General features: G+C 44.6%; 1 protein-coding gene across 1 annotated transcript in view; it reads left to right on the forward strand.

The window, feature by feature from the left end:
* POLN (DNA polymerase nu) overlaps window positions 1-27,784 on the forward strand; it is a 139,380-nt gene that overhangs the window by 21,619 nt on the left and 89,977 nt on the right. Inside the window, exons 5-11 of the mRNA XM_032856283.1 lie at window positions 1,243-1,355; window positions 5,855-6,012; window positions 8,327-8,395; window positions 10,786-10,846; window positions 11,541-11,605; window positions 23,999-24,082; window positions 24,572-24,667. Coding sequence (XP_032712174.1) covers window positions 1,243-1,355; window positions 5,855-6,012; window positions 8,327-8,395; window positions 10,786-10,846; window positions 11,541-11,605; window positions 23,999-24,082; window positions 24,572-24,667 — 646 coding nt within the window. The remainder of the gene's footprint in view (window positions 1-1,242; window positions 1,356-5,854; window positions 6,013-8,326; window positions 8,396-10,785; window positions 10,847-11,540; window positions 11,606-23,998; window positions 24,083-24,571; window positions 24,668-27,784) is intronic.

Below are 27,784 nucleotides of genomic sequence, written 5' to 3' on the forward strand. Positions count from 1 at the left end.
GTTGTTTGTCTTACCTTGAGATAGAAACCCACTAGCCTGCATCTCTTACTAGTGGGCAATCCCGCAATTCTTAGGTGACCTGAGTAGGGACTCTGCAGCAAACAAAGGCATCAGTGTGGAAACGCAGCTCTTCGCACCTGAAATCTTCCAGCCCCTCTCCCCTCTCTCCTCCCTGCACCCTTCCAAGTCTGTAGAGCCAGACCCTCTGGCCTCCCTACCGGCCGGGCCCCCTCTTCCAGGGAAACCCCCATGAAACCACACAAGAAAATGCCGATGCCCGTGCAGCAGGCAGAACAGAATCTAACCTCTTACCCTCTGCCGGCTCTGTGTGCAGAGCTGAGTGGGCTCCTGCTTTTGTTCTCCCTCAGCCTCATGCAAGACCCTCATTAATGTACGAATACAGAGTTCCTATAAAGGAAGATTTATAGTGGGGGTCCTGGCAGCAGCAAGATAGGGGCTTGCTGTGAAAATTGTTTAGCCACTCTGAGCCTCAGTTTCCTTGTCTGTAAAGTGGACCTAGTGTCTGCCTAACAGGGTTGTGCTGAGATTTCAGTGTTAGCAGTCCTTTGAAGTGTTTTGCATGGTGTCGTCATGGTTAGTGCTGTAAATGACGACTCTTAAGAATCCCATATCCGAGGAGCTCACAGTGCTATGGGGCAAGCCTACTTTCAAGGTAAATTACGTACAGATGTGGTCCTGGCTGCGGCTGGTACATGAACAGGAGTAGAGAAGGAATAGAAAAGGGGCAACCCCCTGCATGCGAAAGGGGCAGTTTGCAGAAATCGCAGGAGGAGAATTGCAGGCAAGAATGCTGCATGTGGTGTGGCCCCATACTGTGAGAAGATGTGGCACTGTGTGCTGGTAAAGGAAAGACGATTCAGTGGGAGCAGAGGGCAGAGTGTTGGCAGCATGTGCTGGGAGAGCAGGCTAGAGAGCCATGCTGGGGAGCCTGTCAGGGGTCCAGAGTGTGTGTGCTCCAATCAGGAATTCGAGATGTGACTTTCCGCAGGGATGGGCTCTGAACAGCTGGGCGGCCTGTCTCAGCTTCATCATCTCTAAGTGCAGAGAAGTAACACCTTCCCACAAGATCCCAGTTAATCTCCATGAGCATCTTAGAAGAAGAATGTCTACACGGTAGTACTAGCAAGTGATACCTGTCAGTAGAGCAACAAAACTATTTTTCTCTAAGGTCAGAAATTCTAAATTAATGTCTGAATCAGTGACTTTCTTTTCATCTTCCAGGAAAGTTCTGTTTCAAATGCTGAAATGTAAATGTCCTGTTATTTGTTTTAATGCCAAGGACTTTGTGCGAACAGTACTACAGTGTTTTGGTAATGATGGCAGCTGGAAGCATGGTAAGTTTTAGTTTTTATAATCTCTTAAATTGAACTCTCCAGCAGTGATTCCTCCTGAGAATGAGACATGGGGGAGGCAGGGACAACACAACTCTGGGGGCCTGGCTACGTGGCTCCAAAGCCCCAGCTGTGCAGCCTTGTGCCCCAAGGGTGAGGGGGCACTTTCCCTCTGTGTTTTAGGTTGTTTGATTTTTTGCAAATATATATTACTTTTTAAAATTTAAAATAAGAAAGAAGTGACTTATGCAGCGTGGTCAGATGGGGTGTGTTGTTACTATAAATAGCTTATAAACTCCCTACGAATTAAACTAAAGTCTAAGGGCACCTGGGTGGCTCAGTCGGTTGGGCATCTGCCTTCAGCTCAGGTCATGATCTCAGGGTCTTGGGATCGAGTCCTGAATCGGACTCCTTGCTCAGCAGAGAATCTGCTTCTCACTCTGCCTGCTGCTCCCCTGGCTTGTGTGCGTGCTCTGTCTCTGACTAATAAATAATTTTAAAAAAAGAAAAATAAGTAAAGTCCAGGCACATGAAAAGGTCCTCAACATCACTCATCATCGAAACCACAATGAGATACCACCTTACACCTGTCGGAACGGATGGAATCAACAACACAGGAAACAACAGGTGTTGGTGAGGATATGGAGAAAGGAACCGTCGTGCACTGGTGGAAATGCCAGCTGGTGCAGGCAGTGTGGAAAACAGCATGGAGGTTCCTCAAAAAGTTGAAAATAGAGCTACCCTGTAACCCAGCAGTTGCACTACTGGGTATTTACGCAAGGAATACAAAATACTAATTCAAAGGAATTCATGCAGCCCTAAGCTTATAGCATCATTATTTACAACAGCTAAGGTACGGAAGCAGCCCAAGTGTCCATGGAGAAGATGTGGTGTACCTACACAGCGTGGAATAGTACTCAGCCATGAAAAAGAATGGACTCTTGTCTTGTGCGATGATGTGGATGGAGCTAGAGTATCATGCTAAGTGAAATTAGTCAGAGGAAGACACATACCATATGATTCACTCCTATGTGGCATTGAAGAAACAAACAAGCAAAGGGGAAAAAGAGAAAAACTGTAGAAGACTGTTTATAAAGTTTTCTTCAAAAACTCAGAAAACTGAGCCGAAGGCAGATGCTTAACTGACTGAGCCACCCAGGTGCCCCTAGACTTCACCTTAATTCATAGGGAATTTATAAGCTATTTATAGGAAAAAAAAACAGGAGAGAGAATATATAGATAAAGAAACAGGGGTACCTGGGTGGCTCAGTGGGTTAAGGAAAAAAAAAATTGTTTTGATTGTACAAAATTTCCAACATGTACAAAATTACCTGTGATACAATAAGAAACGTATATTTAGTCTTTGTCCCTGCTTCCTGGCACATGGTTTCTAAGACCCTTGCAATCCCCAGAGTGCTAAGAGTGTCTTTTGTGTGCTAATGAGAGGACTAGGAGCTGGGGACCACTAGTTGGCTTTGGGATGGGGCAGTGGATAGAATGACCATGCCAGGCTTAGTCAGTTGGACTTCAAGTCCCCCACCCCCACCCTCAGGGACAGAGAAGGGATGGAGAGGTGCTCTATCTCAGTGGCCAGTGATCTCATCAGTTGCATCCGGGCAGTGGAGCCTCCATAAACCGCCCCCACACAGGGGATATTGGGGAGCTGGAGGGCTCCCAGGTTGGGGAGCATGTCTGGGGGCTGGCCAGGTGGGAGCTCTGTGCCCCCTGCCTCCCATCTTGCCCTGCGTGTCTCTTCTGTCTGGATGATCCTGAGTTGTGTCCTTCATGATACATGGGTCATGAGTTAGTACAGGTGCTTCCGTAGTTCTGCGAGCCTGAGCAGGAGGTCGTGGGAACCCCAATTTATAGTCAGTGGGTGGGAGGTACGGGAGGCATTTGAAGCAGGGGTGGTCTTGTGAGGCTGAGTCCTCAGCCTACAGGTTCTGCACTCACGATAGCCAGTGTCAGAGGGGCGCCAACTGTCAGATGCCCTCACTGGGCACCAGAGGTGGTGTTGGAAGGCAACATGTTACCCATTGTCCAGCTTCAACAGTTTCCAGCTTATGTCCAGTCTTCTTTCCTCTGTATCTCCTCACAATTCCAAACCCCTGCCTCCTGGGTTAGTTTGTAGCAGATTCCAAGCATCTTATGATTCATCTGTAAATATTTCAATTATGTGATGGAACATGAGGGTTTCATTTTTAAAATGATGCAGTCATCATCTCCTCCAGATTAGTGGTAACCTTCCAGCGTTACTAGATATCTGGTCAGTGTGTGCACTGCTCCCCTTGTCTTTAAATATCGTTTGTGTTTGTTTTTATTTTCTTATGGTTTGTGTGACTTGGGATCCAAACAAGAGTTAGGGTTAGGTTACCCTGAAGCTGGGATATGTGTGATATGCTTCTTGTTTCTCTCTCTCTCTCTCTCTCTCTCTCTTTCTCTTTTTTTTTTAGTGGGAGAGAGAATTTTTTTTTCTTTTAAGATTTTATTTATTTATTTGACAGAGAAAGAGAGAGATCACAAGTAGGCAGAGAGGCAGGCAGAGAGAGAGGGAAGAAGCCGACTCCCTGCTGAGCAGAGAGCCTGATGTGGGACTTGATCCCAGGACCCTGGGATCATGACCTGAGCTAAAGGCAGAGGCTTTAACCCCCTGAGCCACCGGGCGCCCCTCTCATTTCTTTTTTTATCTCCCTCTTCCCCATCATTTGTATAACATCATTTGCCTTTGTGTGTTACCAGTTCAGCTTTTACTTTTATTTTTATTTTTTCAGTTTTTATTTATGAATTTTTTTTGTTTTATTTCCTGAACCCTTTCATTTCTTTGTTCAGTTCTTATTTTTCTAAGTCCCCTCATTTCCAGGTATCTGTAGTTCTGATTTTTTTTTCATTGCTTTTATCATTTTCTCAGATTTTCTTAGCTCTTTTTAAATCTGTCTTTTTGGCCTTTTTCTTTCAACTACTGGCATTTTCTCCTAGGTGTGGGGCCTTGTCCTGGGGGCTTGAGGCGGGGAGGCAGGGGAGTTGACAGGAACCAGCCCCCAGGCCCTTCCCGTGCCATCACACCTTTCCCAGGAGTTTTCAAGAATGTTAGCAGGGCCTTAATTTTGGACCATTAGAGCTCTGAAAAGGTAAGCAGAGTGAACTAGTCTGCCGGGTCAGTTAGCATGGCCACATAGTGTTGGGTCAGACCATGGGCAGCCAATGTGGGTGCAGGTCCCAGAGCACTTGCCCATGTTGTTCCAGCCAAGGTTCCAAACCTGCCAACGTCGGGGACTTCCCAGACATCAAATAAAAAAGTCACAATACCAGATGCATTGGCAAATAGAAGTCTCTTAGAAAGCACAATTTAAAGATGCCAAAGGATATAATATTTAGTGTGTTGTGATCTAAGACTACAATTTTGTTTGAAAGCAAACTCCTTGTTTTTATGTAACATTATTCAAAATGTTTAAGTAACTTGGGGTACCTTGATGGCTCTATTGGTTGAGCATCCGAGTCTTAATTTCAGCTCAGGTCATGATCTCAGAGTCCTGAGTTCAAGCCCCGGATTGGGCTCTATGCTCAGTGCAGAATCTGCTTGGGATTCTCTCTCTCTCCCTCTACCCCTGCTTGTGCTCTCTCTCTCTCTAAAATAAATAAATAAATCTAGAAAATGTAAAGCAAATTAAAAACACAGTTGCTTAGAATTCAGATTGATCTCTCAGTTTATTAGTTCCCCCTTTTATAGCTTGCCTGTCCATGTTTAAAATTCTCTGGCACCAAAACTTACTTAGCAAATGTCGTTTTTGTTTTTCACAAAGCATCTTCCCATATGTCTCACAGAGATGTACAGTAACCTCTTCCCTGGGTTTTTGGATAAGAAATCTAGTACTTAGGGGCAGTGACAGCCCAAGCTCCAGGGGTGGCATTGTTTTACACATCCCATTGCAGCAGAGATCTGGGGGGGTCTCTCAGGTTTTCCTCTTATCAGGGGAAATGCCCCAAATGCCAGGCATCTCTGTCCTCACATACACTGCCCACTGCTCCACACCCCTGAACTCGGCAATGAGGACACTTACGCTCTTTCTTCAGCTCACAAGACTTGGGCTCCTGGACACCCTGAAGAGGGGTTAGGAGCACCTAGGAAGACAGCCCAGTGAGAGGCACAGGGTTGGAAAGCTGGGGAGCAGGGGCGGGGGGCTGGTGGGGGAGAGGAGGCCAGAAGAATACTGAAGGGTTCTCATCACCACCTCTGAACATTTGTGAGAGGTCCCAGTTCCACGTTAGTTTAGTCCCCCTCTTCGGCTGTCTGGGGTCAGTTCCCCACGGGTATTGCCTGTGTGGGACCTAGGTCGTGGAGGCTGCTTGTACCAAAGGCTCTGAGTTCCTCAGGAATGGTTGAGCATCATTTTGGCACTCAGCTCCATAACTAGATGGCAGTGCTATTATTATTATTTTGACCCTTGAGAAAAGGATGCTTCTTCTGTTCTTTTGGAGTGATTAAATGGCCTTTTTCTTTGTAGTTGTTCATTTTGTAGGGCTTGATCCCAGAATTGCTGCCTGGCTTATAGATCCTGGGGATGCTGCACCCTCTTTTGAAGATTTAGTGGCAAAATACCTTGAAGGCTCCATCTCTGTTAACGTGAACAGCACATATGGGAATTCCTCAAGAAATGTTGTGGTGAGTTGTGTTAAGATCAGGGTTTACCAACTTAGTCAACCCGAATTTTTTCCTTGAAAATTCTTCCACTTCATACAGTCCTGTAGTAAAAAGAACATTTCTGACATTGATTTTCACTTATTCTGCACAAATGCTTTTTACTCTGATGCTTCTGGTGGAGGATATTGAATTAGGATGGGTGACTTCTGTTCCTTCATGGAACTAACTCCCTGTCTATTCACAGCAGGATTCTTCTAAAAGGACTCTCTGGGGTCAGCAAGCCACGTGCTCTGGGTCCATGAGCTGCTCATAGTGCTGGTGGCCCGGCCACCACACAGAGGCTCTGGCCACACCTCACTCCATGTGTCCAGGTGGGTCTTCCCAAGGCCTGTCCTGGAGACACACCGATTTGTTAGGAACTGCGTCTGCAGAAGCCATGGTACTCATGGCTCTGGAGCAAAGTCCCCGAGGAGGGGACCCCCAGTTGGGCCACTCTGTTGAGGCTTCCTGTGTGCAAATCAACAGCAACACGCTAGGCGCACCAGTGGGTGAGTGTACAGGGACTCAGGGAGCACAAGTACTGGCTGTGGGCTGGGAACCACTGGGGCAGAGTGGCTGGTGAGGTGAGGGCTCTGAGGTCTGCTCGCTCCTGCCCTTCATCCTGTGCCATCTGTGAGGGAGGGTCTGAGTAAGATGGGGACTTGAAGGTACAAATGCAGAAACTTACTCCCCCTTAATTTGAAGACGTGTCAGAGGAATATTGGGGAGCTCACAGACTCAGAGGGAAAGCAGTAGCAGGCCGCAGAAGACACGAGCCCTCAGGCCCCAGGCCCAGTAGTGAGCCATTTGTCACTTTTGTTGAAGACCCACAGGGAGTTCTCTCACTGTGCCACATGTGTGCCCCTTGGCAGGGGTGTAGGACATGAAGGTGAGTTCTACTGATCATATGATGCTGGGAGGGGAGCTTCCTCAAACGGCAGCCGAGACACTATCCCTGAAATAGGGATGTGCCCACCTCCACACTACCAGTTCCAGTTTATAGAGGAGAAGACCAAGGTACAGAAAGGTCAATGTGCATGCACATTGCCCAAAGTCAAGTTGAGGCTGTGGTTCAAAGTGTGTGTTTCTGACTCTAAAGTCTAGTTTCTTCCTAGTGCTTTTGAGGACGGGAATAGCCACAGGGAACAGAGCAGCAGCCACAGAGGTGTTTTCTCCCTGTCAAGGAGCCAGGGCCCCGCACCCAGGCTGGAGCAGCTGCTGACGGTGCTGGGGACCCTGCCCGTCCCACCACTGCCCGTGTGCCATTGCCTCACCCAGGGCCCTCAGCACACTGCAGGAAGAAAAGCAGCAGCCTCTGTGCACTCACACTTGAATCTCTTGACTTGAAATGTGTCCACTGTGAAGGCCTGCAGTGCATGAGGGGTGGGAGGGGAGAGCCAGGCCCACTCTGTGCTGGCTGAAGAGGTGATGGGAATTATCTGGGAGAATGCAGGGGGAGTCTGGGCCAAGGGAGCAGCACGGGAGCTGGAGGGAAGGGTGAGGTTGCAAAGGAAGGTGTGGGGTAGAGGGGTAGCTGTGTCAGGGGCTCTTTCGGGAAGGTGCTGGTCCCCCTTGGAGCTCGGTCTTGTCCTGGCGGAGCCCCGGCTGGAGAACCACTCATAGTGGGAGGCTCATCATGAGGTCTGTCCTGTGGGAAGCTCATTCAGGCAGGAGTAGACATTCTGCCCCGAGACCAGTCGTGCGTGAGAGCTAAGGCTGGGGATGAGGAGAGTACAAAGGCCAGACTACATCAGCCCACTGCTGGCTCCTCATCCTGGGGTTTCTCTGGCTTGGGACCTTGAGGCCAAAAGTGGAGTGTGGGGAGTTGTTTGGCAGAGCGAGTTATCCGGCAAGGAGAGTCAGGCTGTGTGTCACGGGCTGCAGCCCTGATCATCCACGCTCAGGCCTCTGGGGCTGACGTCTGGGTGAGGACGGATGCTGAGGGTGGCCACGTGGCTCCTCAGCCTACTGGGGCACATGGGGAGTACGTGTCTGTCTGTCCCACTGTGTGATCTTTGTACCGTGGACACTCTGCAATTCCTGCAAAATGAGGAAAAAACTGGGTTTGCGGGAGAGGCTCCAGGTAGCTTGCACTTGCCTGGTAAGAAGGCTGTTGTGTAACGTGGGAGCTTGCCCACGGGAGGTATTTGGTGAGGTCGCTGACGAGTCATGTCTGCCATGGAAAGACTCATGCCACCTAGCTAGTGCCCATTTCTGTGGGTTGTGTCCCTCCTTGGATTTCGATGAACATTGCTGCAAGTTTGCCTAATCTTTCATTCTTTCTGATCTTTTAAAGAATCAGAATGTACGTGTGAACCTGAAGACACTCTACAGACTTACGATGGGCCTTTGCTCCCAGCTGAAGGCAAGGCATCTCGTTGTAACTTGGGGTCGGCAGGCACTCTTGCTCACTGTTCCCCAAGAGCATCTTTCACTCCCATCCATGCTCACAGCTGTGCAGAAAACAGAGCAGTGAATTCTCAGGCCAAGTGAACTTGTGCCTCACTCATAGAGGGACAGACCACATGATGGGACCTGGAGGGGTATTTTTTTTTTTAAGATTTTATTTATTTATTTGACAGAGAGAGATACAGAGCGTACAAGCAGAGGAAGCAGCAGCAGAGGGAGAGGGGTAAGCAGGCTCCTGCTGAGCGAGGAGCCAGATGTGAGACTTGATCCCAGGAAACTGGGATCATGACTGGAGCCGAAGGCAATTGCTTAACCAACTGAGCCACCCAGGTGCCCCAAGGACTTGGAGTTTTTATTTTTGTTTTATTTTATTTTTAAGATTTTATTTATCCATTTGACAGAAAGAGATCACAAGTAGGCAGAGAAGCAGGCAGAGAGAGAGGAGGAAGCAGGCTCCTTGCTGAGCAGAGAGCCTGATGCAGGGCTCGATCCCAGGACTCTGGGATCATGACCCGAGCCGAAGGCAGAGGCCTTAACCCACTGAGCCATCCAGGTGCCCCAGACTTGGAGTTTTTAAAAAATGTTTTCTGTAGGCTAATAACTGTAGCATTTTTAAAAAGCTACCAAATGAATTGAAATATTTCTTTTTTTTTAAGTTTTTATTTATTTATTTATTAGAGCGAAAAGGAGTGCATGAGTAGGGGGAGGGGCAAATGGAGAAGGAGAAAAATTCTCCAGCAGACTCCCCACTGAGTGGGCTCCATCCCAGGACCCTGTGATCATGACCCTGAGATCACGACCTGAGCCAAAGTCAGATGTTTAAACCACTGAGCCACCTAGGTGCTCCTCAGCTGGAATGTTTCTAGTTACCATTGACATAAAAGCAGAGCATTTATTTTAGTTTAATAGTGAGATGGACACAGCTCTCCTCAGTCTCGTTGGGAAGCAGAGGGCATTCACAGGAACAGTCAAGAAGAGTTGAAGGAAGGGACTGTGTGTGGATGCAAGGCCAGGAGTGGAGGGCCAGTAAGGGACAGAGAAGCATCAGGGGACAGGCACTGCCTGGAAGCTTTTCCACCGTTGGGCCTGGAGGGGAAGCTGTCACCAGGCTCCGGGGAGAGCCAAGGCCCTGCAGAGGCTGCTGGTCAGGAGCTGGGCTTGAAGCGCTGTGGCCGCAGGCCCAGGACTATGGGATCCTGGGAGAGGTCCAGCGGGAGAGAGGAAGCCCTTTTTTCTTCCCTACTGACGCAGCCCAAGAACTGAGGAGGAGCCAGGTAGTGGCCTGGAGCATGTCAGCCCTTCCCCGAGGGCAAAGTTCAGGGCTTGGGGCCGGGAGGAGTCCAGTGAGGGCACGGTGGAGGTGTAGGTGAGGCCGAGGGCTTTTGGATGGAAGCAGGAAGGGACACACATGACAAAACCCCTGAGAAGAGGCATGGAGACAGTCTGAATAAATGCAGAGACCTTTCATACTCTGGGAGGAGGTGACCTGGTGACCTCATCTAAAGATTTCACCTCTCCCCACACTAATTTCTAAAGCCAATGCAAAAACCAATGAAAATTCTAGCTACACTTTTGGGAATTCAGTAAACCTATTCTGAAGTTAAGTGGAAGATTCAAAGTTTAAAATACCGGGGTGCCTGGGTGGCTCAGTGGGTTGGGCCTCTGCCTTCGGCTAGAGTCATGATCTCCGGGTCCTGGGATCAGGCCCCGCATCAGGCTCTCTGCTTGGCAGGGAGCCTGCTTCCCCCACTCTCTCTCTGCATGCCTCTCTGCCTACTTGTGATCTATGTCTGTCAAATAAATAAATAAAATCTTTTTTTTTAATTAAAAAAAATAAAAACTTTTTATAAAAAAAAGTTTAAAAGACCTACATCACACTTAAAAATGAGAAAGATTTGGGGTCCCTGGGTGGCTCAGTTGGTTAAGTGTCTGCCTTTGGCTCAGGTCCTGATCTCAGGGTCCTGAGATTGAGCCCCTCGTCGGGCTCTTGGCTCTATGGGGAGTCTTCTTCTCCCTCTCCCTCTCCCTCTGCTGCTCCCCTTGTGTGTGTGTGCTCTCTCTCTCTCTCTCAAATAAATAAAATATTTTTAAAATTTTTAAAAATGAGAAAGATAAAGAGAATTGGGAATTGGCCTACCCGATATTTCTAAATATCTCTATGAGGTCTTGGTAAGGAAATAGGATATTTGAAATAGGAGTTCTACTAGGAAGGAGGATGGCAGGAGGGTGGCTGTTGGGTGGGAGTTGCCTGAATTCCACCTCAGTGCTATCAAGTAGGCTGTTCAGCCCAGTGCAGACAGAAATAATTTAAAAGTAACATTGGTATCATTTCTTCCTACAAAACAGGTTTATGGTTTATGGCAACTATTTTGTACTTTGGAGCTTCCTCTGATACCAATTTTGGCAGGTAAGATACCATAAAGATGACAGACAGTCCTGTTTCTAGGGAATTCTTGACACTGTTTGAGAGCAGCTGTTTCTCTCTTATTAGGGTGGGCTGTGTGTCATGGGAGTGCTTCGAGGCAGCAAGCCCTGTATTCCCCTCTCTGTAATAAGAGAGGTTGGAGAGCATCACCTGTTGATCTAGAAGAATAAGACAGTTCTGACCTCTCAGTCACATGGGGTCCCTTTTGCATCCTGGCCAAGCGGCAGCCCCACACTCCTGAGAGCAGCAGTGTGGAACGAGCCTGTGGCGTGTTCTGCACAGCAGTTGTTCGTCCTGGTGGTGTACTGTCAATCCTGCCCCTTGGGACAGCACCTAGGACAGGGGGTGCAGGCCCTCCTCTGCCTTTGCCTCTCAGCCCCCACTTGGCCCAGGTCCTGCTGGGCACTAGGGGAGCCGAGCCCAGCCCAGTACTCCTCAGCCTGGCTGGCCTGAGATGACTCCATCCCATGTGGCCATTCAGGGAGTGTCCCTGCGGCCCCCACAGCCACTGCTGGGCTCTAGCACTGACCCTCACAGATTGTTGGTGGAGGTGGGACGCAGTAGGCACTGTCATTATTGTCCTTGTCAGGGAGTAAGTCTTGCTCCCCGTCCCGGAGGCTTTCGTGGAAATAACTCATTGATGCAAGTTTGATCTGCTTTGGTGTTTGAATCACAGTGATGGAGAGCCACAGCATTCGGGTGAACAGAGGAGAGATGGAGAGGACTTCAGCCCTGCTGGGGGTGCGTTTTTATTTCAGAGCCAGGCTGCCTGTTAGCTCTTTCCTGCCTGTAAGTCCTTCCCCCCCCCTTCTCCGTTCCTCGCTCACCTGGCTTGGATGTATGTGCAGGGGAGCACTGGGCTCTGATGAGCCTTAAACGGGCACATAGCTGGGAGCTCGCTCCGTGGTGCACACAGGATTTCATGGGTCCTCCGGCTTCTCAAAGGTCAGATTCTTCTCACAGGGACACCACCCGTAGTTTGGTGAGGGGAGTTCATGGCTTTCTTGGGTTCTTGGTAAAAGCAAGAATAGGGCACCCAGGTGGCTCAGTTGGTGAAGCATCTACCTTTGGCTCAGGTCATGATCCCAATGTCCTGGGATCGAATCCTGCATTGGGCTCCAGGCTCCCTGCTCTGCGGGGAGTCTGCTTTTCCCTCTGTTGCTCCCCCTACTCATGCTCTCTCTCTCTTTCTCTTCCAAATAAATAAAATCGTTTTAAAAAGCAAGAACAAAATTTTAAAAAATGAATGTCAAAAATTAAAAATACAGAGGGTGCATGGAGATGCATAAAAAAAATGCATTAAAATGTTTCACGGAAGTTGTTTTAAGGGAAGCTCTGGTATAACCATCACCTGAGTCATAGTGTAAAATTTCCGGAAGTGCTGTGTGCCCTTTCGCCATCAGAACCCCTTCCCGCTGCCCAAAGTAACCTCTTCCCTGACTTCTGGAGTCACTACTTATTGCTTTGGTTTCCTTTCCACCTCAGTGCCTAAACCGTAAGTTGGCTTTCCTTTGGAACTATGAGTTAGGGGTCATCTGATGCACTCCCTCCACCCTGAGTCTCAGCTCTACCGCTGTCCTGTGTGGCTCGGGCTTTGTCTTCCTTCGCCCGCGTCCCACTGTGGACAGCATCTGGGGTATGGCACATTGCTCCATTGAGCATGTCTGCTGGGCCCTGCGCTCAGGATGGTCTCCTCAGCTTCTGGAAGCAGCACTGAGTTGTTTTTCAAAGTCACACCACCGGGAGCACACATGGGAGGGTCCTGCCATTGCACAGCCTCACCTACATAGGGACCCCAGGCTTTTCAGAGCAGCCATTCTGGTGGGGACATAATGGTATCTCGGTAGAATTTTGGTTTCTATTTTCCTGACTACTGATGAGATGGAATAGCTTTTCAAGTCATCATTGCCTACTAGGAGTTTCTCTTTGGTAAAAGATCTTTTTTCAGGTTTCTTACCCATTTTCACATGGAGGGGTCTGTCTTTCCCTTACTAATTTATAGGACATCTTGATAAACTCCAGTTACAAGCCTGTCACATAGACCTTCTCCCTCTCTGTGTTACCTTTTTACTCTCCTCATGATGTCTTCTGACAAATAAGAAGTTCCTAATTGTTAATGTAGCATAATTTACCCATCTTTGTCTTTTCGGTTAGTGCTTTCTGTGTGCTGTTTAAGAAAGCTTTCCATACGTCAAGCTCATGAAGTATTCTCATGTGTTATGTTTAAAAGCCATTTTTATTAGCCTTTGCATTTAGGTTTATAATCCACCTGATTTTTTTCTTTTTATGTACTTTTTTAATTGAGAAAGAAGTTGCCTACAGTGAATAGTACAAATATTTTAAATTATTGTGACAAAATGTAACATTTAGCATAAAGCTTACCATCTTAGCAATTTCCGATTAGACAGTACAGTGGTATTAAATACATTCGTGTGCTTATACGGCACAACTGCCATCCATCCCAGTCACTTCGCACTCGCCCCTCCCCACCGCTCCCAACAGCCACAGTTATGCTCTCTGTCTCTATGATCTGACTGTCTGGGTACTTCACGTAAGTTGAATCTTTTCTTTATCTTTTAAAAGATAAAAAAAGAATTTATCTTTTTGTCACTGGCTTATTTCACTTTACATAATGTCTTCAACATTCATCCTGGTTTTAGTGTGTTGCACTTTTCTTCCTTTTCAAGGTCAGATGTATGTACCACATTTTGCTTACCATTCATCTGCCAGAGGAGGCAAACGACTGGGTTTGCTTCCGTGTTCTAGCCATTGTGAGTAATGCTGCTATAAACACGGGTGTATAAAGAGCTCTGTGAAGCCCTGCTTTCAGTTCTTTTGAGTACATACCCCAAGGCAAATTGCTCGATCTTTCAGTAATTTTTAATTTTTTGAGGAATCACTGTACTTATTCCACCATTTTACACTCCCACTAAGAGTACATAAGCGCACTTTCTCTACATCCTCACCAATACCTATTGTTTTCTCAGTTTTTTGTTTTGTTTTCTTTCTATAATAGCCATCCCAATGGGTATGAGGTGGTATCTCAGTGTAGTTTTGATTCTCATTCCCCTAATGTTTAGTGATATTGATCATCTTTTCATGTGCTTACTGACCATCTGTGTATCATCTTTAGTAAAATGCCTGTTCAGGTCTTTTGCCCATTTTTTAATTGGGTTGTTAATTTTTTCTTCTTATTGAGTTTTAGGAATTCTCTATATACTCTGGATAGTAATCCTTTTCAGATATATGATTTTTAAATATTTCCTCATTTTTATGGGTTACCTTTTTACTCTGTTGATAGTGTCTTTTGATGCACAAAATTTTTAAGTTTTCATAGTCCAATGTAAAATTTTTTTCTTTCGTTAACTGTGCCTTTGTTGTCATATCCAAGAAATAGCTGTCAAATACAATAATGTGAAGTTTCGTTCTGTGTCTCCTTCAAAGGGTTTTATTGTTGTAGGTCTTACATTTAGGTCCTTGATACCTTGATACCTTGATTAGGTCCTTGAGTTAATTTTTATAAATGGTGCAATGTAGGGATCCACCTTCATTTTTTTGCATGTGAATGCTCAGTTTTCCCAGCACTATCTGTTGAATAGACTGTACATTCTCCATTGAATGTTCTTAGTGTGCTTGTCCAAAATAATTTGACCATATTTGCAAGGGTTTATTTCTGGGTTCACGACTCTATTTTCTTTGTCTCTATGTCTGTCCTATGCTAGTACACACTGTTTTGGTTAGTGTAGCTTTGTAGTCAGTTCTGAAATCAGGAAGTATGGGGCCTCCACATATGTTCTTTTTTCAAGATTGTTTTGGCTATTTGGGGTCTCTTGAGATTTTTTATGAATTTTAGGATGCATTTTTCTATTTCTGAAAAAAAGGTCTCTGGGATTTTGATAGGAATTACATTGAATCTGTAGATCTCTTTGAGTAGTTTTGGTAAGTCTTCCAATCCACGAACATGAGATGTATTTCCATTTATTTATTTATTTTTAAATTAATTTCAGCAGTGTTTTATAGTTTTTACTGTATGAGTCCTTCACCTTCTTTGTTAATTCCTAAATATTTTATTCTTTTTGATGCTACTATGAATAGAATTGTTTTTGTAATTTCCTTTTCAGATTGTCATGTGTAGAAATATGGCTAATTTTTGTGTGTTGATGTTGTATCCTGCTACTCTGCTAAGTTCCAAAGTTCTAACAGTTGTTTGGAGGTTTTTTTTGTTTTTTGTTTTTTGTTTTTGTTTTTTTTAGGTGTGGACTCTACACATAAATGGTGAGTTTTCTATACATAAAATTATATCATCTGCAGAGATAAATTTACTTCTTCTGTCCAATGTGGATGCCTTTTTTTTTTTTCTTGCCTAATTGCTCTGACCAGAACTTCTGGTACCATGTTGAATAGAAGTGGTGAAAGCAAACAACCTTGCCTTGTTCCTCATCTTAGAGGAAATGCTCTCAGTCTTTCTGTGGGTTTTCTTTTCCTTTTTTTTTTTTTTTTTAAAGATTTTATTTATTCATTTGACAGACAGGAATCACAAGTAGGCAGAGAGGCAGGCAGAGAGAGGAAGGGTAGCAGGCTCCCTGCTGAGCAGAGAGCCCGATGTGGGGCTCGATCCCAGGACCCTGAGATCACTACCTGAGCTGAAGAGAGGCTTAACCCACTGAAGAGAGGTTAACCCACTTAACCCACTGGGCCACCAGGCACCCCTCTGTGGGTTTTCTTATATGGTTTTTATTATGTGGAAGTAATTCCCATCTGTTCCTAGTTTGCTGAGTGGTTTTTTTTTTTTTTATCATGAAAGGGTGTTAAATATTGTCAAATGATTTTCGACGTGATCCTCTGTTTTTTTTTTTTTTTCCTCCCTCCTTGTGTTGATGTGGCATATTACATTGATCAGTTTCCATGTATGGACCCATACTTGCATGCCAGGAATAAATCCCACTTGGTCATGGTATATAGTCCTTTAAAAATATTATTACTATGTTGTTGGGGATTTTTACATCAATATTCATAAGGGTTGTTGGTCTATCCTTTTCTTGTATCTCTGTCTGGCTTTGGTATCAGGGTAATGCTGGCCTCAGAATGAGTTAGGAAGTGGTCTTCCATCCTCTCCATTTTTTTTTTGAAAAGTTTGGGAAGGATTGGTGTTGGTTCTTCTTTAAATGTTTGGTAGAATTCACCTGTGAAGTTAATGATCTGGGGCTCTTCTTTGTTGGGAGAAGAATTATTGATTCAATCTCCTTATTAGTTTTAGGACTATTCAGATTCTATTTCTTGGTGATTTAATCTTGATGGGTTTTGTGATTGTTGATTGAACTTTTATCTGTTTCATCTAGGTTATCCAATTTGTTGGTGTATAGTACTCTTTTGTAATTCATAGTACTCTTTTGTAATTCTTATTTTTGTAGAATAATGTCCCCACTCTCATTTCTGATTTTATTACTTTGAGTTTTCTCTTTTTTTCTTAGTCTACCTAGTGAAAACTTGTCAATTTTTAAAAAATTTTTTTGAAAAACTAACTTTTGGTTTTATCAGTTTTCTCTATTTTTTCCCTATTTATTTCATTTATCTCTGTTCTGATATTTATTATCATCTTCTTTTTTTCACCTTTGGGTTTAATCTGTTCTTGTAGTTCTTTAAGTTGTAAAGTTAGGTTATTGATTTCAGGTCTTTCTTGTTTCTTAATATTTATAATATTTATAGCTATTAAATTCCCCTTTAGGGGTGCCTGGGTGGCTCAGTGGGTTAAGCCTCTGCCTTTGGCTCAGGTCATGATCTCAGGGTCCTGGGATCGAGCCCCGCATCAGGCTCTCTGCTCAGCGGGGAGCCTGCTTCCTCCTACCTCTCTCTGCCTGTCTCTCTGCCTACCTGTGATCTCTGTCAAGTACATAAATAAAATTAAAAAAAAAATCCCCTTTATTGCAGCTTTTGCTGCATCCCATAAGTTGTGGTATATTGTGTTTTCATTTTCATTCATCTCTAAATAATTTCTAAATTCTCTTTTGATTTATTCTTTGATCCTTTGATCATTTAAAAATAATTTATTTTCCACAGTTTTGTGAATGTTCCAGTTTTCCTTTTTTTTTTTTTTTTAAAGATTTTATTTATTTTTTCAACAGAGAGAGATCACAAGTAGGCAGAGAGGTAGGCAGAGAGAAAGAGGAGGAAGCAGGCTCCCCGCCAAGGAGAGAGCCTGATGCGGGGCTCAATCCCAGGACCCTGGGATCATGACCTGAGCCGAAGGCAGAGGCTTTAACCCTCTGAGCCACCCAGGGGCCCCTCCAGTTTTCCTTTTGTTATTGATTTCTAACTTCATCCTGTTGTAGTCAGAGAAGATGCTTTGTATAATAACTATTTTTTGATATCTCTTGAGCCTTAATTTGTGGCCTAAGATATGGTCTGTCCTGGAGAATGTCCCATGTGCAAGTGCATGTGGTTGTTGTGGGTGGTGCTCTGTGTGTCTGTTGGATGTCATTGGTTTCTTGTGCTGTTTAAGTCCTCTGTTTCCTTATCTTCTCTGTGGCTGTTCTACCAGTTATTGTGAGTGGAACTATTATTGTAGAATTGTCTATTTATTCCTTCAATTCTGTCATTTTTTTCTTCATATATTTTGATGGTCTGTCATTAGGTGTGTAAGTGTTTATAAGTGTTGTATGACAGTTGCTGTATGTGTCACATACATGTCATCCTTTGTCTCTAGTAACCATTTTTTATTTAAAGTCTATTTTTTTTATATTAATATAGCCATCCCTGCTCTCTTTGGGTCACTATTTGCATATCTCTTTCTGTCCTTGTACTTTCAACCTGTCTGTATCTTTGAATTTAAAGTTTGTCTTTTGGGACACCTGGGTGGCTCCTTTGGTGAAACATCTGCCTTGGTTTAGGTCATGGTCCTGGGGTCCTGGGATTGAGTCCCACATTGGGCTTCCTGCTCAGCAGGGAGTCTGCTCATCCCTCTCCCTCTGCCCCTCCCTCTGCTCATGCTCTCTCTCTCTCAAATAAATAAGTAAAATCTTTAAAAAAAAATAATGTTTGCCTCTTATGGACAGCATGTAGTTGGACCATATGTTTTTGTCTATTATGCCAATCTCTGTCTTTTGATTGGAAAGTTTAATCCATTTACATGTAAGTAATACTGATAAGGAGGGACTCAACTTATGTCGTTGTGCTGTTTTCTATGTGCATTATACATTTTTTTGTCTCTCGTTTCCTGTATTACTGTCTTCTTTGTGTTTAGTTGCTTTTTTGTAGTGAATCATTTAAATTCCTTTTTCATTCTCTTTTGTGTATATCCTATAGCTATTTTCTTTGTGGTTACCGTGGGGATGACATTTAACATCCTAACATTATAACACTCTAATTTGAGTTTATTATAGCTTAGCTTGAATAACATGCAAAAACTCTGCTCCTTTACAGCTCTATCCCCACCCCTTTCAGTTGTTGATGCCACAAAATTATATCTTTATACATTGTGTGCCCCAAACATAAGCTAATAATTTTTTAAGTGCATTAGTCTCTTAAACTATTTAGGAAACATGACTTAGAATTATAAACCAACATTACAGTAATACTAGCTTTTAACTCATAATTTCTTTTAAATATGGAGAAAACAAAAAGTGCAGTGACAGATTGTTATTATAATACTAGCTTATATAAGTGCCCACATAGTCACCTTTCTTGAGATCTTTATTTCTCCATATGGCTTTGAGACACTGTCTAGTGTCCTTTCATGTCACCCTGCAGGACTCCTGGAGCATTTCCTCCAGGGCACATGTAGTGATCACATCTCCATCAGTTTTTCTTTATCTGGGAATATTTCAGTGTCTCCCTCAGCCTTGAAGGACAGTTTTGCCAGATGCAGGATGGTTGGTTGACAGTTTTTCCTTTTAGCACTTTGAAAATATTGGCTCACTGTCTTCTGGCCTCTAAAGTTTCTGATGAGAGATCTGCTCACCGACATTATTGAGGATGCCTTATATGTGAGGACACTTTTCTCTTGCTAATTTCAAGATTATCTGTTCACCTTTGGCTTTTGAAACCTTGATTACATTGTGCCTTGGTGTTGATCTCAGTTCCTCTTACTTGAAGTTTGTGGAGCTTCTGGGATATTTATATTCGTGTATTTCATCCAATTTGAAAGGTTTTCAGCCATTATTTCTTCAAGTATTTCTGCTGCCCCTTTCTTTCTCTCCTCCTTCTGGGATGCCCGCAATCCTTATGCTGATCTGCTTTACGATGTTCCATTGGTCCCTTAGGCTTTGTTCACTTTTCTTCAATTTCTTTTCTGTGTGTTCCTCAGCCTCAGTAAGTTCCATTATCTTGCCTTCAAGTTCATTGATTCTTTCTTCTGCCTGCTCAAATCTGCTGTTGAGCCACCCAAAGAAATTTTCTATTTCAGTTAATATACTTTTCAGCTCCAGAATTTCTTTTTTATTTCCTTTTAGTTTTTTTTTTCTCTCTTTGTCATTATTTACATTTTGCTCACACATTGTTTTCTTAGCTTTCTTCACATCCTCCTCCTGTTCTTTGAGCATCTTTAAGACAGTTGTTTTAATGTCTTTGTCTAGTAGATCTGCCATTAGGTCTTATTCAGGGACAATTTCTGTTGATGTTTTGTTTTGTTTTGTTTTTCCCTTTGAATGTGGTACTTTTCTTTGTGTGCCCTGACATTTTTTTATCGAACATTGGACATTTGAATCTGATAATGTGGTAGCTCTGGAAATCATATTCTTCCCCCACCACAGGGTTTGCTGTTCTATGTTAGTGTTTTTGGTTTTGGTTTTTTTATTGCCATGGAGTGTCTCTGTGCTGAAGATCAGCCTGAGGAGCAAGCTTAAGGTCTTCTCATGTTTTTCCTAAGATTTTTCCTGGGTATACATGGTCTGCTTCTAATTTTCCCTGCATAAGCAGTAGTGTTTGAACATCCTTGTCTTTAATTTCTGGCTCTCAAAAGGAGGAAAAATAAAAAATGAAAGGAGATGCAAAAGAGTACTGGCCCTTTAATTCCCCTGGAAGTCTGTTCAGCTGGAGAGGGAGGGTCTTACAACAATGTGGGGAGGGGCTACAACCATGGCTGCCTGCCTATTTGTCTGCACATGTGTTATTAAAATTGGCAGTCAGAGCCCAGATCCCTGCTCTTTGCAGGACAGGGTCTTTTTGCCCACCCTGGCTTCTGCACACGGTTCCAGAAACATGTGGATGATTGCCTGCAGTGTGGTTGGTGGTGGAAGATGGGGATGGGTAGCTGCTATCATGCTAAGAGCTGAAATTGACCAAAAGTAGCTGTAATTTACCTTCCAAGGCTGGAAGTTGCAAGCTGTCAATAGACTCCTGAGTCCAGGATGGTCATTGCATCAGATGGTTTCTGCCCCTGCAGCTGTGGTCCAGATGGGGAGGCAGTTGCTCACACGTGCTTCCTACTTTTTTCCAGAATCTCCTTGGTATAAATTTTAAGTGCACAGCTTGACATGTTTTTACACACATACACATGAATGTGACTCCACCCAGAGCAAGATATAGAATATTTCCAGCACCCAGAAGGCTCCTCCTTCCTGTCCCCTCCTCATCTGTACCCCCAGAGAGAGCCATTAATCTGACTCTGTTCATTGATTTTGAGCTTCATGTAAATGGAACCACACAATGTGGGATCTTTGGTTCTGTCTTTTTTTATTCACATTCCGTCTTTGGGATTCTCTTGTTTGGTGAGTTTAGCAGACGTGTGTTCCAATGAGACTTGCTGGGTAACACCCATTTTAGAACGTGTCTTAGCTTCCTTACATCCTTCTCATCGGTAAGCACTGTGATCACAGTGGCTGTGAATATTCATGTACATAAATGTGAGTGCCCCTGTCTCCTGATTTTATGTCTGGAAGTGGAATTGCTAGAACATAGGGTGTGTGTAGGTGGTAATAGATACTTCCAAAGACTTCTTGGAATTCCAGGTCCATTTGCTACATCCTCACCATGCACACTGCCAGTCTTTCTCACTTTACTTGATCTGATGGGTCTGTCATTGTATATTTACAGTGGATTGTGTGGATTTACATTGTGGATTTAGTTTGCATTTTCCTGATGATTAATCATATTGAGGACCTTTCCATTCGTTTGGTGGTATTTTGGATGTACTCTTTCGTTATCAATTTTGCAAAGATTTCACTCACTCTGAAATTTATGTTAACTGATTTTTTCATATTGATTTGTAAGAGTTCTTTATATATTCTGTATGTGAGTCCTTGTAATAAATTCTGTCTTTTATAATATATATTGAAAATCCTTTCTCCCAGTCCAGGGTTTGGCAAACAATAGTCTGGACCCAATCTATCCTGTGGCCTATTTTCATATGGCCTACAAGTTAAGAGTGGTTGTTACAGTTTTAAAAGACAAACACATAAACAAAGATAAAGAAGAATACGTGACAGGAGGCATATGTGGCCCATAGAACCTAAAATACTTTCCAGCTCAGTCTGTGTCTATGGCTTGCCTTTTCACTCTCTTAATAGTGGTATCTTTTGGTGAACAGAATCTCTTTATTTTAATGAAGTTCAGTGAACCATTTTTTCAAATGTTTAAGAATTTTTATGTGCTGATCTCTTTTGTATGCCTTCTAGTAAAGATATTCTTCTGTGTTTTCTTCTATAAACTGTATTATTTTAAGCATATCATCCATTTCACATTAATTTTTCTATATGGTATCAGGTATCATTAAGATTTTCCCCCCAAGTTGATTTCTGTTTTTTTTCAGTTTATTAAAAGTGCCATTGTTTCCCCCCACCGAATTACAGTAACATCTGTGTCATAAGTCAGATCAATACCATCAAAAGTTCAGAGAAAAGCAGAAGTAAAACCACGGGAGCACTGAAGTAGTAATTAGCAAAACTTAATTGTACACATATCAGAAAAACAGTTTACAAACTAGGAGCACTCAAAACAAGCAATGGAGTGAGGCTCAGAGGTCTGATGTCATAAGCCCCTTATATGGTGTGGAGGCAAAGACTGGTTATTCTTCACAGTGGTGGACTACTGCAGTAGGATTTTGGGGAGCACAATTTGAGATTCACTTAGGATTTTCAGAGGCACAAGCAAGAAACAACCCAGATCAAGTTAGCCTTGCTTATCTCCCAGAAGAGACTAAATGGAGCATTACTTGTAGGACAACATGGGTTTCGTCTGCTTAGGGAATTTTCAAGGCTGGTCTCAGTGTATGTTTGATTTTGTAATGTGGATCTTTTTCTGGACTCTGTTTTGTTTCATGGGGTTTATTGGTCTATCCTGTGCTAATACTCCCCTGCCTTAGTTATGGTAGCTTTGTAATAATACATCTTACTACCCTATGGTATGTCTTCCATCTTTGTGTTTATTCTATATGGTATTGTCTAGTTTTAAGTTCTTTGCATTGGCCATATAAAATTCTTTGATCTACTTTTTAAAAAATCCTGTTGGGATTTTGATTGTATTTTCATGCATATGACAAAGGACTCCTATGCAGACTACAATAGAGAACTCCTATCAATAAGAAAAAACCAGTTAACATAACTTTTAAATGGGTGACAATTTGAAATGAATTTACCCATGCGGCCACGCAGCCAGCACCTGCGCCTAGCTGAGCCCCACCCGAGGTGCTGATCCACTCCAGTGTGCTCTGTCATGTGGCAGCAGGTAACTGATACAAGCTGGCCCAGCTTCCTCTCTGAACGGAGGGCTTGCCGTGCCTGCTTCATGGCCTGACGGGGCCTCCAGCCTCTGGCCCCACAGCCCCACTGGGCTTCCCCCTTGTTCTGCCTGCTGCTTTGCAGTGTGTTATCTATTCCCGCTCTGAAGAGATGCTTGTGTTTTGTTTTGTTTCTTTTAAGAAACTATCTTTTTGTTTTTCTCTGTTTATTTATCCATTTCTTCCCGTGCCTAAACACGAGCGCATTATCGTGCAAGTTTACTGTGCCGTTTTAACTGGAAGCTCACACAATTTGTTGCTGGAGTTTTTGTTCCCTAAGGTATGGCTTACTCCTGAAGGGATCCATTATCTGTCCTTTAATGCTCTGCTCCTTGGTTTCTTTTTCTCATTTCTTTCTTTGACAACCGAGTTCTGGCATACTTTAGCTGAGGCACGTGTTTCTGGCTTCTTCTTTTCACCTAGATACTCCTTTCCTGTATCAGGTTCATTCAGCTCCTAACTTCTCTGGACCCTCTTTGTAACTTCTTTCAAAATGTCAGCCTCAAGGCTGCCTTTGTCCAATGAAGGAGAGAATGCAAGTGATAGTTCACCAGGGTGGGTTGGTTTAACCCCTGCTCTGTTTTCTTTTACAATTATATATATCTTTTTAAGATATTATTTATTTATTTGACAGGCAGAGATCAAAAGTAGGCAGAGAGGCAGACAGAGAGAGAGAGGGAATCAGGCTCCCTACTGAGCAGAGAGCCCAATGCAGGACTCGATCCCAGGACCCTGAGATCATGACATGAGCTGAAGGCAGAGGCTTAACCCACTGAGCCATTCAGGTGCCCCATTTTTACAATTATGTTTTTAAATCCTGGCTGCCTGCTACTTTTCTTCTGATGGAAGTGGCAAGGGGGTGGGGGCTTACAAATTCAGCTCTGCCCCCGACCCTGTGCTGTGTCAGCTGATGCAGAGGACATGCTTAGATTGTTTTTCACTTGGACCATCCATACCTCCCTCACCTCAAGCCAGACTGTGTTCCGTGTAGTTGGATGTGGTAGTTCAGAGCATCATCCCTGGTGTCCTCTGTGACTGCTCTCTCCGCTGGGTGGGAGGGACCTACAAGGTCAATGGTCCTAGCTCCTTTACCGTGGGATAACTTTGATGCTTTCAAGTTGGTAGTATGATGCTAGATCCCTTTTCTAGGAGTAATATTCCTAGAGAATTCATTCTTCCCTTATTTTGGTGTGTTACTTCCTATTTTGCTTCTTTCATTTTGCTTCCTGAGGTTTGGGAGAGGATGATTCTGTGAGCCTGAGGTTTCCACTGTGAGTCAAAGGATATATTTTTAATATACATTTTGGTAAACATTTGGCTATTTTTTATTCTTATAATAACTTATGTTGGGAACTGTTTAATGAGCAAATAAAATAATTTTAGATTGCGAAAACCATTAGTAAGATTTTATATCACATTCACAGTCTCGTCTCAAGGAACTGGAGCAAGAAGCCCATTTTGTTGCAGGAGAGCGGTTTCTTATAACAAGTAATAATCAGCTTCGAGAGGTAAAGCAAAATTTTGTTTTTTATAAAATATACTTCTGGGGCACCTGGGTGGGTCAGTGGGTTAAAGCCTCTGCCTTCGGCTCGGGTCGTGGTCTCAGGGTCCTGGGATTGAGCCCTGCGTTGGTCTCTCTGCTCAGCAGCGAGCCCGCTTCCTCCTCTCTCCCTGCCTGCCTCTCTGACTTCTTGTGGTCTCTGTCTATCAAATAGATAAATTAAAAAATCTTTAAAAAAAATACTTCTTAGGGGTTAAAGAGAGATTTAGTCTTAATTTATAAATATTATTTTATGTTTATTATCTGGAAAGTATATAAGTTGTTCATGTTTTCTCACATTGAGATTCATTCCTTCAAAGCCTGCAAATCCAAGAACAGTATGAGATCAGAATTTGAGTGTTTGTAGCATCTAATTGGGTGGGCCTTCTGTGGCTGTGATGTTCAGTTTCTCTCAAAGCTGAGACCCATCCATCACGTGTCCCTGCTTTTGTTGAAGATCCTCTTCGGCAAGCTAAAACTGCACCTGCGGAGTCCCAGGGAGACTCTTCGTAGAACAGGGCTGCAGAAATTCCCATCCATGTCAGAAGCCGTGGTAAGTTCAAAAATTGTCCCCTCTGTTTTTGAGACAGTAGCATGCCTCTACCATGTGTGAGTCACCCTCAGGCCTGCCTGTCCCCCTGCAGTGGGCTGTGCAACAGGTGCTCCCCACAAGGCTGCCCTCCTAGTTTGAACCATGAGAAAAAGTACAGTTTTCTGGAAGCAATCCACCAACTTCGTCATCTGCAAAGGACAATTAGGTGGAATTTTGTTCTGAAAACAAATGGTTGTCAGTCCAGTCATAGCCTCTTAGAAGTTGAAGGCTGCCACTCCTTTCCTAGATTTATTTATTTATTAAAGATCCTATTTATTTATTTAACAGACAGAGGTCCCAAGTAGGCAGAGAGTTCAGACAGAGAGAGAAAGGGGGAAGCAGGCTCGCCGCTGAGCAGAGAGCCCGATGTGGGGCTCAGTCCCAGGACCCTGAGATCAAGTCCCAAGCTGAAGGCAGAGGCTTAACCACTGAGCCACCCAGGTGCCTCTAGATTTATTTATTTTTTTAAAAAATATAGATGTAGAAGGTTTTTCCTTTTTTAAAAAAAAGATTATTTATTTGTCAGAGAGAGAGAGCACAAGCAGGGGGAACATCAGGCAGAAGGAGCAACAGGGAGCCTGCTTCAGGACTCATCCAGAATCCTGAGATCGTGATCCGAGCCAAAGGCAGGCATTTAAGCGACTGAGCCACCCAGGTGTCACCCTAGATTTATTTTAGAAAATTCGAGCTACCTTTCCCTTGAGAAGAGCCTGTTTGATAAACAGGGAGGAGTGAGAGTCTGCTCTGTTGGAATGGCTGAGTATGGGGCACTGGGTGGCTTAGTGGGTTGAGTAGTCCTCGACTTTTGATTTTGGCTCAAGTTGTGGTCTTGGGGTAGTAGGATCAAGCCCTCAGTCGGGTTCTGCACTCAGGAGGAATGTGCTTGGGTTTCTTTGCCTCTCCCTCTTCTGCTCGTTCTTTAAGCTAAATCAATGAATCTTTAAAAGATATATGTTAAAAAAAAAAAAAAAAGAATGGACGAGTATAAATAGATGTTCAGAATCCAGTGAGTAAGATTCATGAGAGCATGCAGAGTGGGCATCAGTAAGTGGACTTGGTTTTTGTTGTTGTTGTTATTGTTTTTAAGATTTTTTTTTATTCATTTGAGAAAGAGCCAGAGAGAATGACTAGAGGGGATAGGAGTGGCAGAGGGTGAAGCAGGGAGCAGGAGGTGGGGCTGGATCCCAGGACCCCGAGATCCTGACCCAGGTGCCCCTGCAGTGGACCTGCGTTGCTACAGTGAGAGCCAGCTCGGGGGCGCAGCCTGTGCTCTGCGTGCCGCATTCAGCATCAGACTTAGCCGCAGCCTCTCTCCCTACGCACATGGCCAGTCCAGCCCTGCACGCTCTGCCCACGTCGGCCCTGCCGGAGCCCTGTGTCTTCTGACGGTCCCCATGTGCGGCCCTCGGGGTTCCGGGGGCAGTTCTTCTGTGCATCACAGACGTCTGCAGAGTGATGTGTCCCGAAAGGGGTTTGAATTTGCCCCTTTCCCCACCTCGGTGGAGGCCCCTCATCCTTCCACATCCTTGGGAGCCAGCAGGGGGCAGAGCAAGGACAGTGGCATTGGCCACTGCATCCTCCTGCATGGCTAGGGCATGCTGACTCCTCTGTGCTTCAGTGTCCTGACCTGTAAAAGAAGGATAATAACAGTCCTTTCCCTACAGCAATCTTGTGAGTGTTCAACAAGTGTGTCTATGTGTGCCTGTGTGTGAAGCAGTCCTTAGGACCATGCCTGACATGAGCTCTCAGAAACCAGCAAGTCCTGGCTGTAATTATCAGCTACTTCATCCAGAAACCTACAAGTCACCCTAGATCTTCTTCCAGCCTCACCTGCAGCCAGCCTTACCATCTCTGCCTGCAAACATCAGTCTGGAGTTGGCTCTGTCAGTCCTTGCAGCCACCCCCTCAGTCACCTCCCACTCACAGCCTGGCACGGCCCCCTCGGCCGCCTCCCAACTGCTCTCCCCCTGCTGTTTATGTGTCAAGTGCAGGCAGAGCCTCCCCTCATGTACATTCCAGGGGCTTCCTGTGACCCCTAGATTCGTGTCCAGAACCTCCAGTGTGTCCATAGTGCCTTCTCGGGCCCCCTCACTCCCAGCGCCCCTGGGCAGCACACTGCTCTTCGCAGGTTCCGCGCGGGCCCTGTGCCAGCCTGCAGCCTCTTCTGGAGTTTGTGCAGTGGCTTCTGATTGGCACCTCAAGTGCGGCTTTCAGGGAGGCCTCCCCTGGCCACACAGACAGCAGCAAGGCCCCCAACACAACCTGTGTCTTCCCCCAGACTAGTTTCCTGTGCCTAAAGTTGGCTTAGCTCCTGGTGGGCTTGTCGCTCGAGGCTATAGGCTCCATAGATCCAAGCCCAAGATTGACCGTCTGTTGCCTCTCCAGAGCCAAGCAGCCTGCGCCAGCATAGTTGTCTGCTGTTCGCTCACGGAGCTCAGGGACCGCACGGAGCAGGCCCCATCCTGCCAGGGAGACTCGGGCCTGGATTTCACACCCACACGGCAGAGGGCCACCGCCTGAAAGGTGGAGCAGCGGTGGTAGCTGGGAAAGCTGCATGCTTGGCCTCATGGGGCCTGGAGCTGAGGATCTCGGGCTGAGTATTCTCCATCCTGGCACCAGCTGGCAGTGTTGCCCTTCCCTCTGCTGCTCCTTAGCTCTTCCAGGCACCTGGCAACTAAGGAGATGGAACTCTCCTCTGGTGTTGGTGTGCTTTCTCGTAGATTTTTTACAAAGACATGATCAGGTAAATCATATTAACCTCTTTTATTTAACTGACCAAGGCATACTACTTTGTGCATTTTAAAAAAAGATGAACTTTTACTAGGGAGCACATGTACATGGTTCCAAATTCAAAATGAAGACTCCTCTCTTCTTTCCTTCATCCTTTCCTTTCCCCTTCCTGTGGGGAGGGATGTGGACTTCAGGTGAAATGTGTAGCCTCAAACAGTTCAAGCAAGAGCACAACTATGATCTTAGATATGGTTTTGTTAGGCGTTTATTTTTATTAAGTCTTATATTTTATTTCACAGCAATATTGAGCAGAAGGCACAGAGAAGTTTCATATACTGCCTTCTTCCC

Source organism: Lontra canadensis, unplaced genomic scaffold, assembly GCF_010015895.1.
Source record: "Lontra canadensis isolate GAN:19392208 unplaced genomic scaffold, GSC_riverotter_1.0 scaffold1, whole genome shotgun sequence".
In the NCBI taxonomy this organism is placed as follows: domain Eukaryota; kingdom Metazoa; phylum Chordata; class Mammalia; order Carnivora; family Mustelidae; genus Lontra; species Lontra canadensis.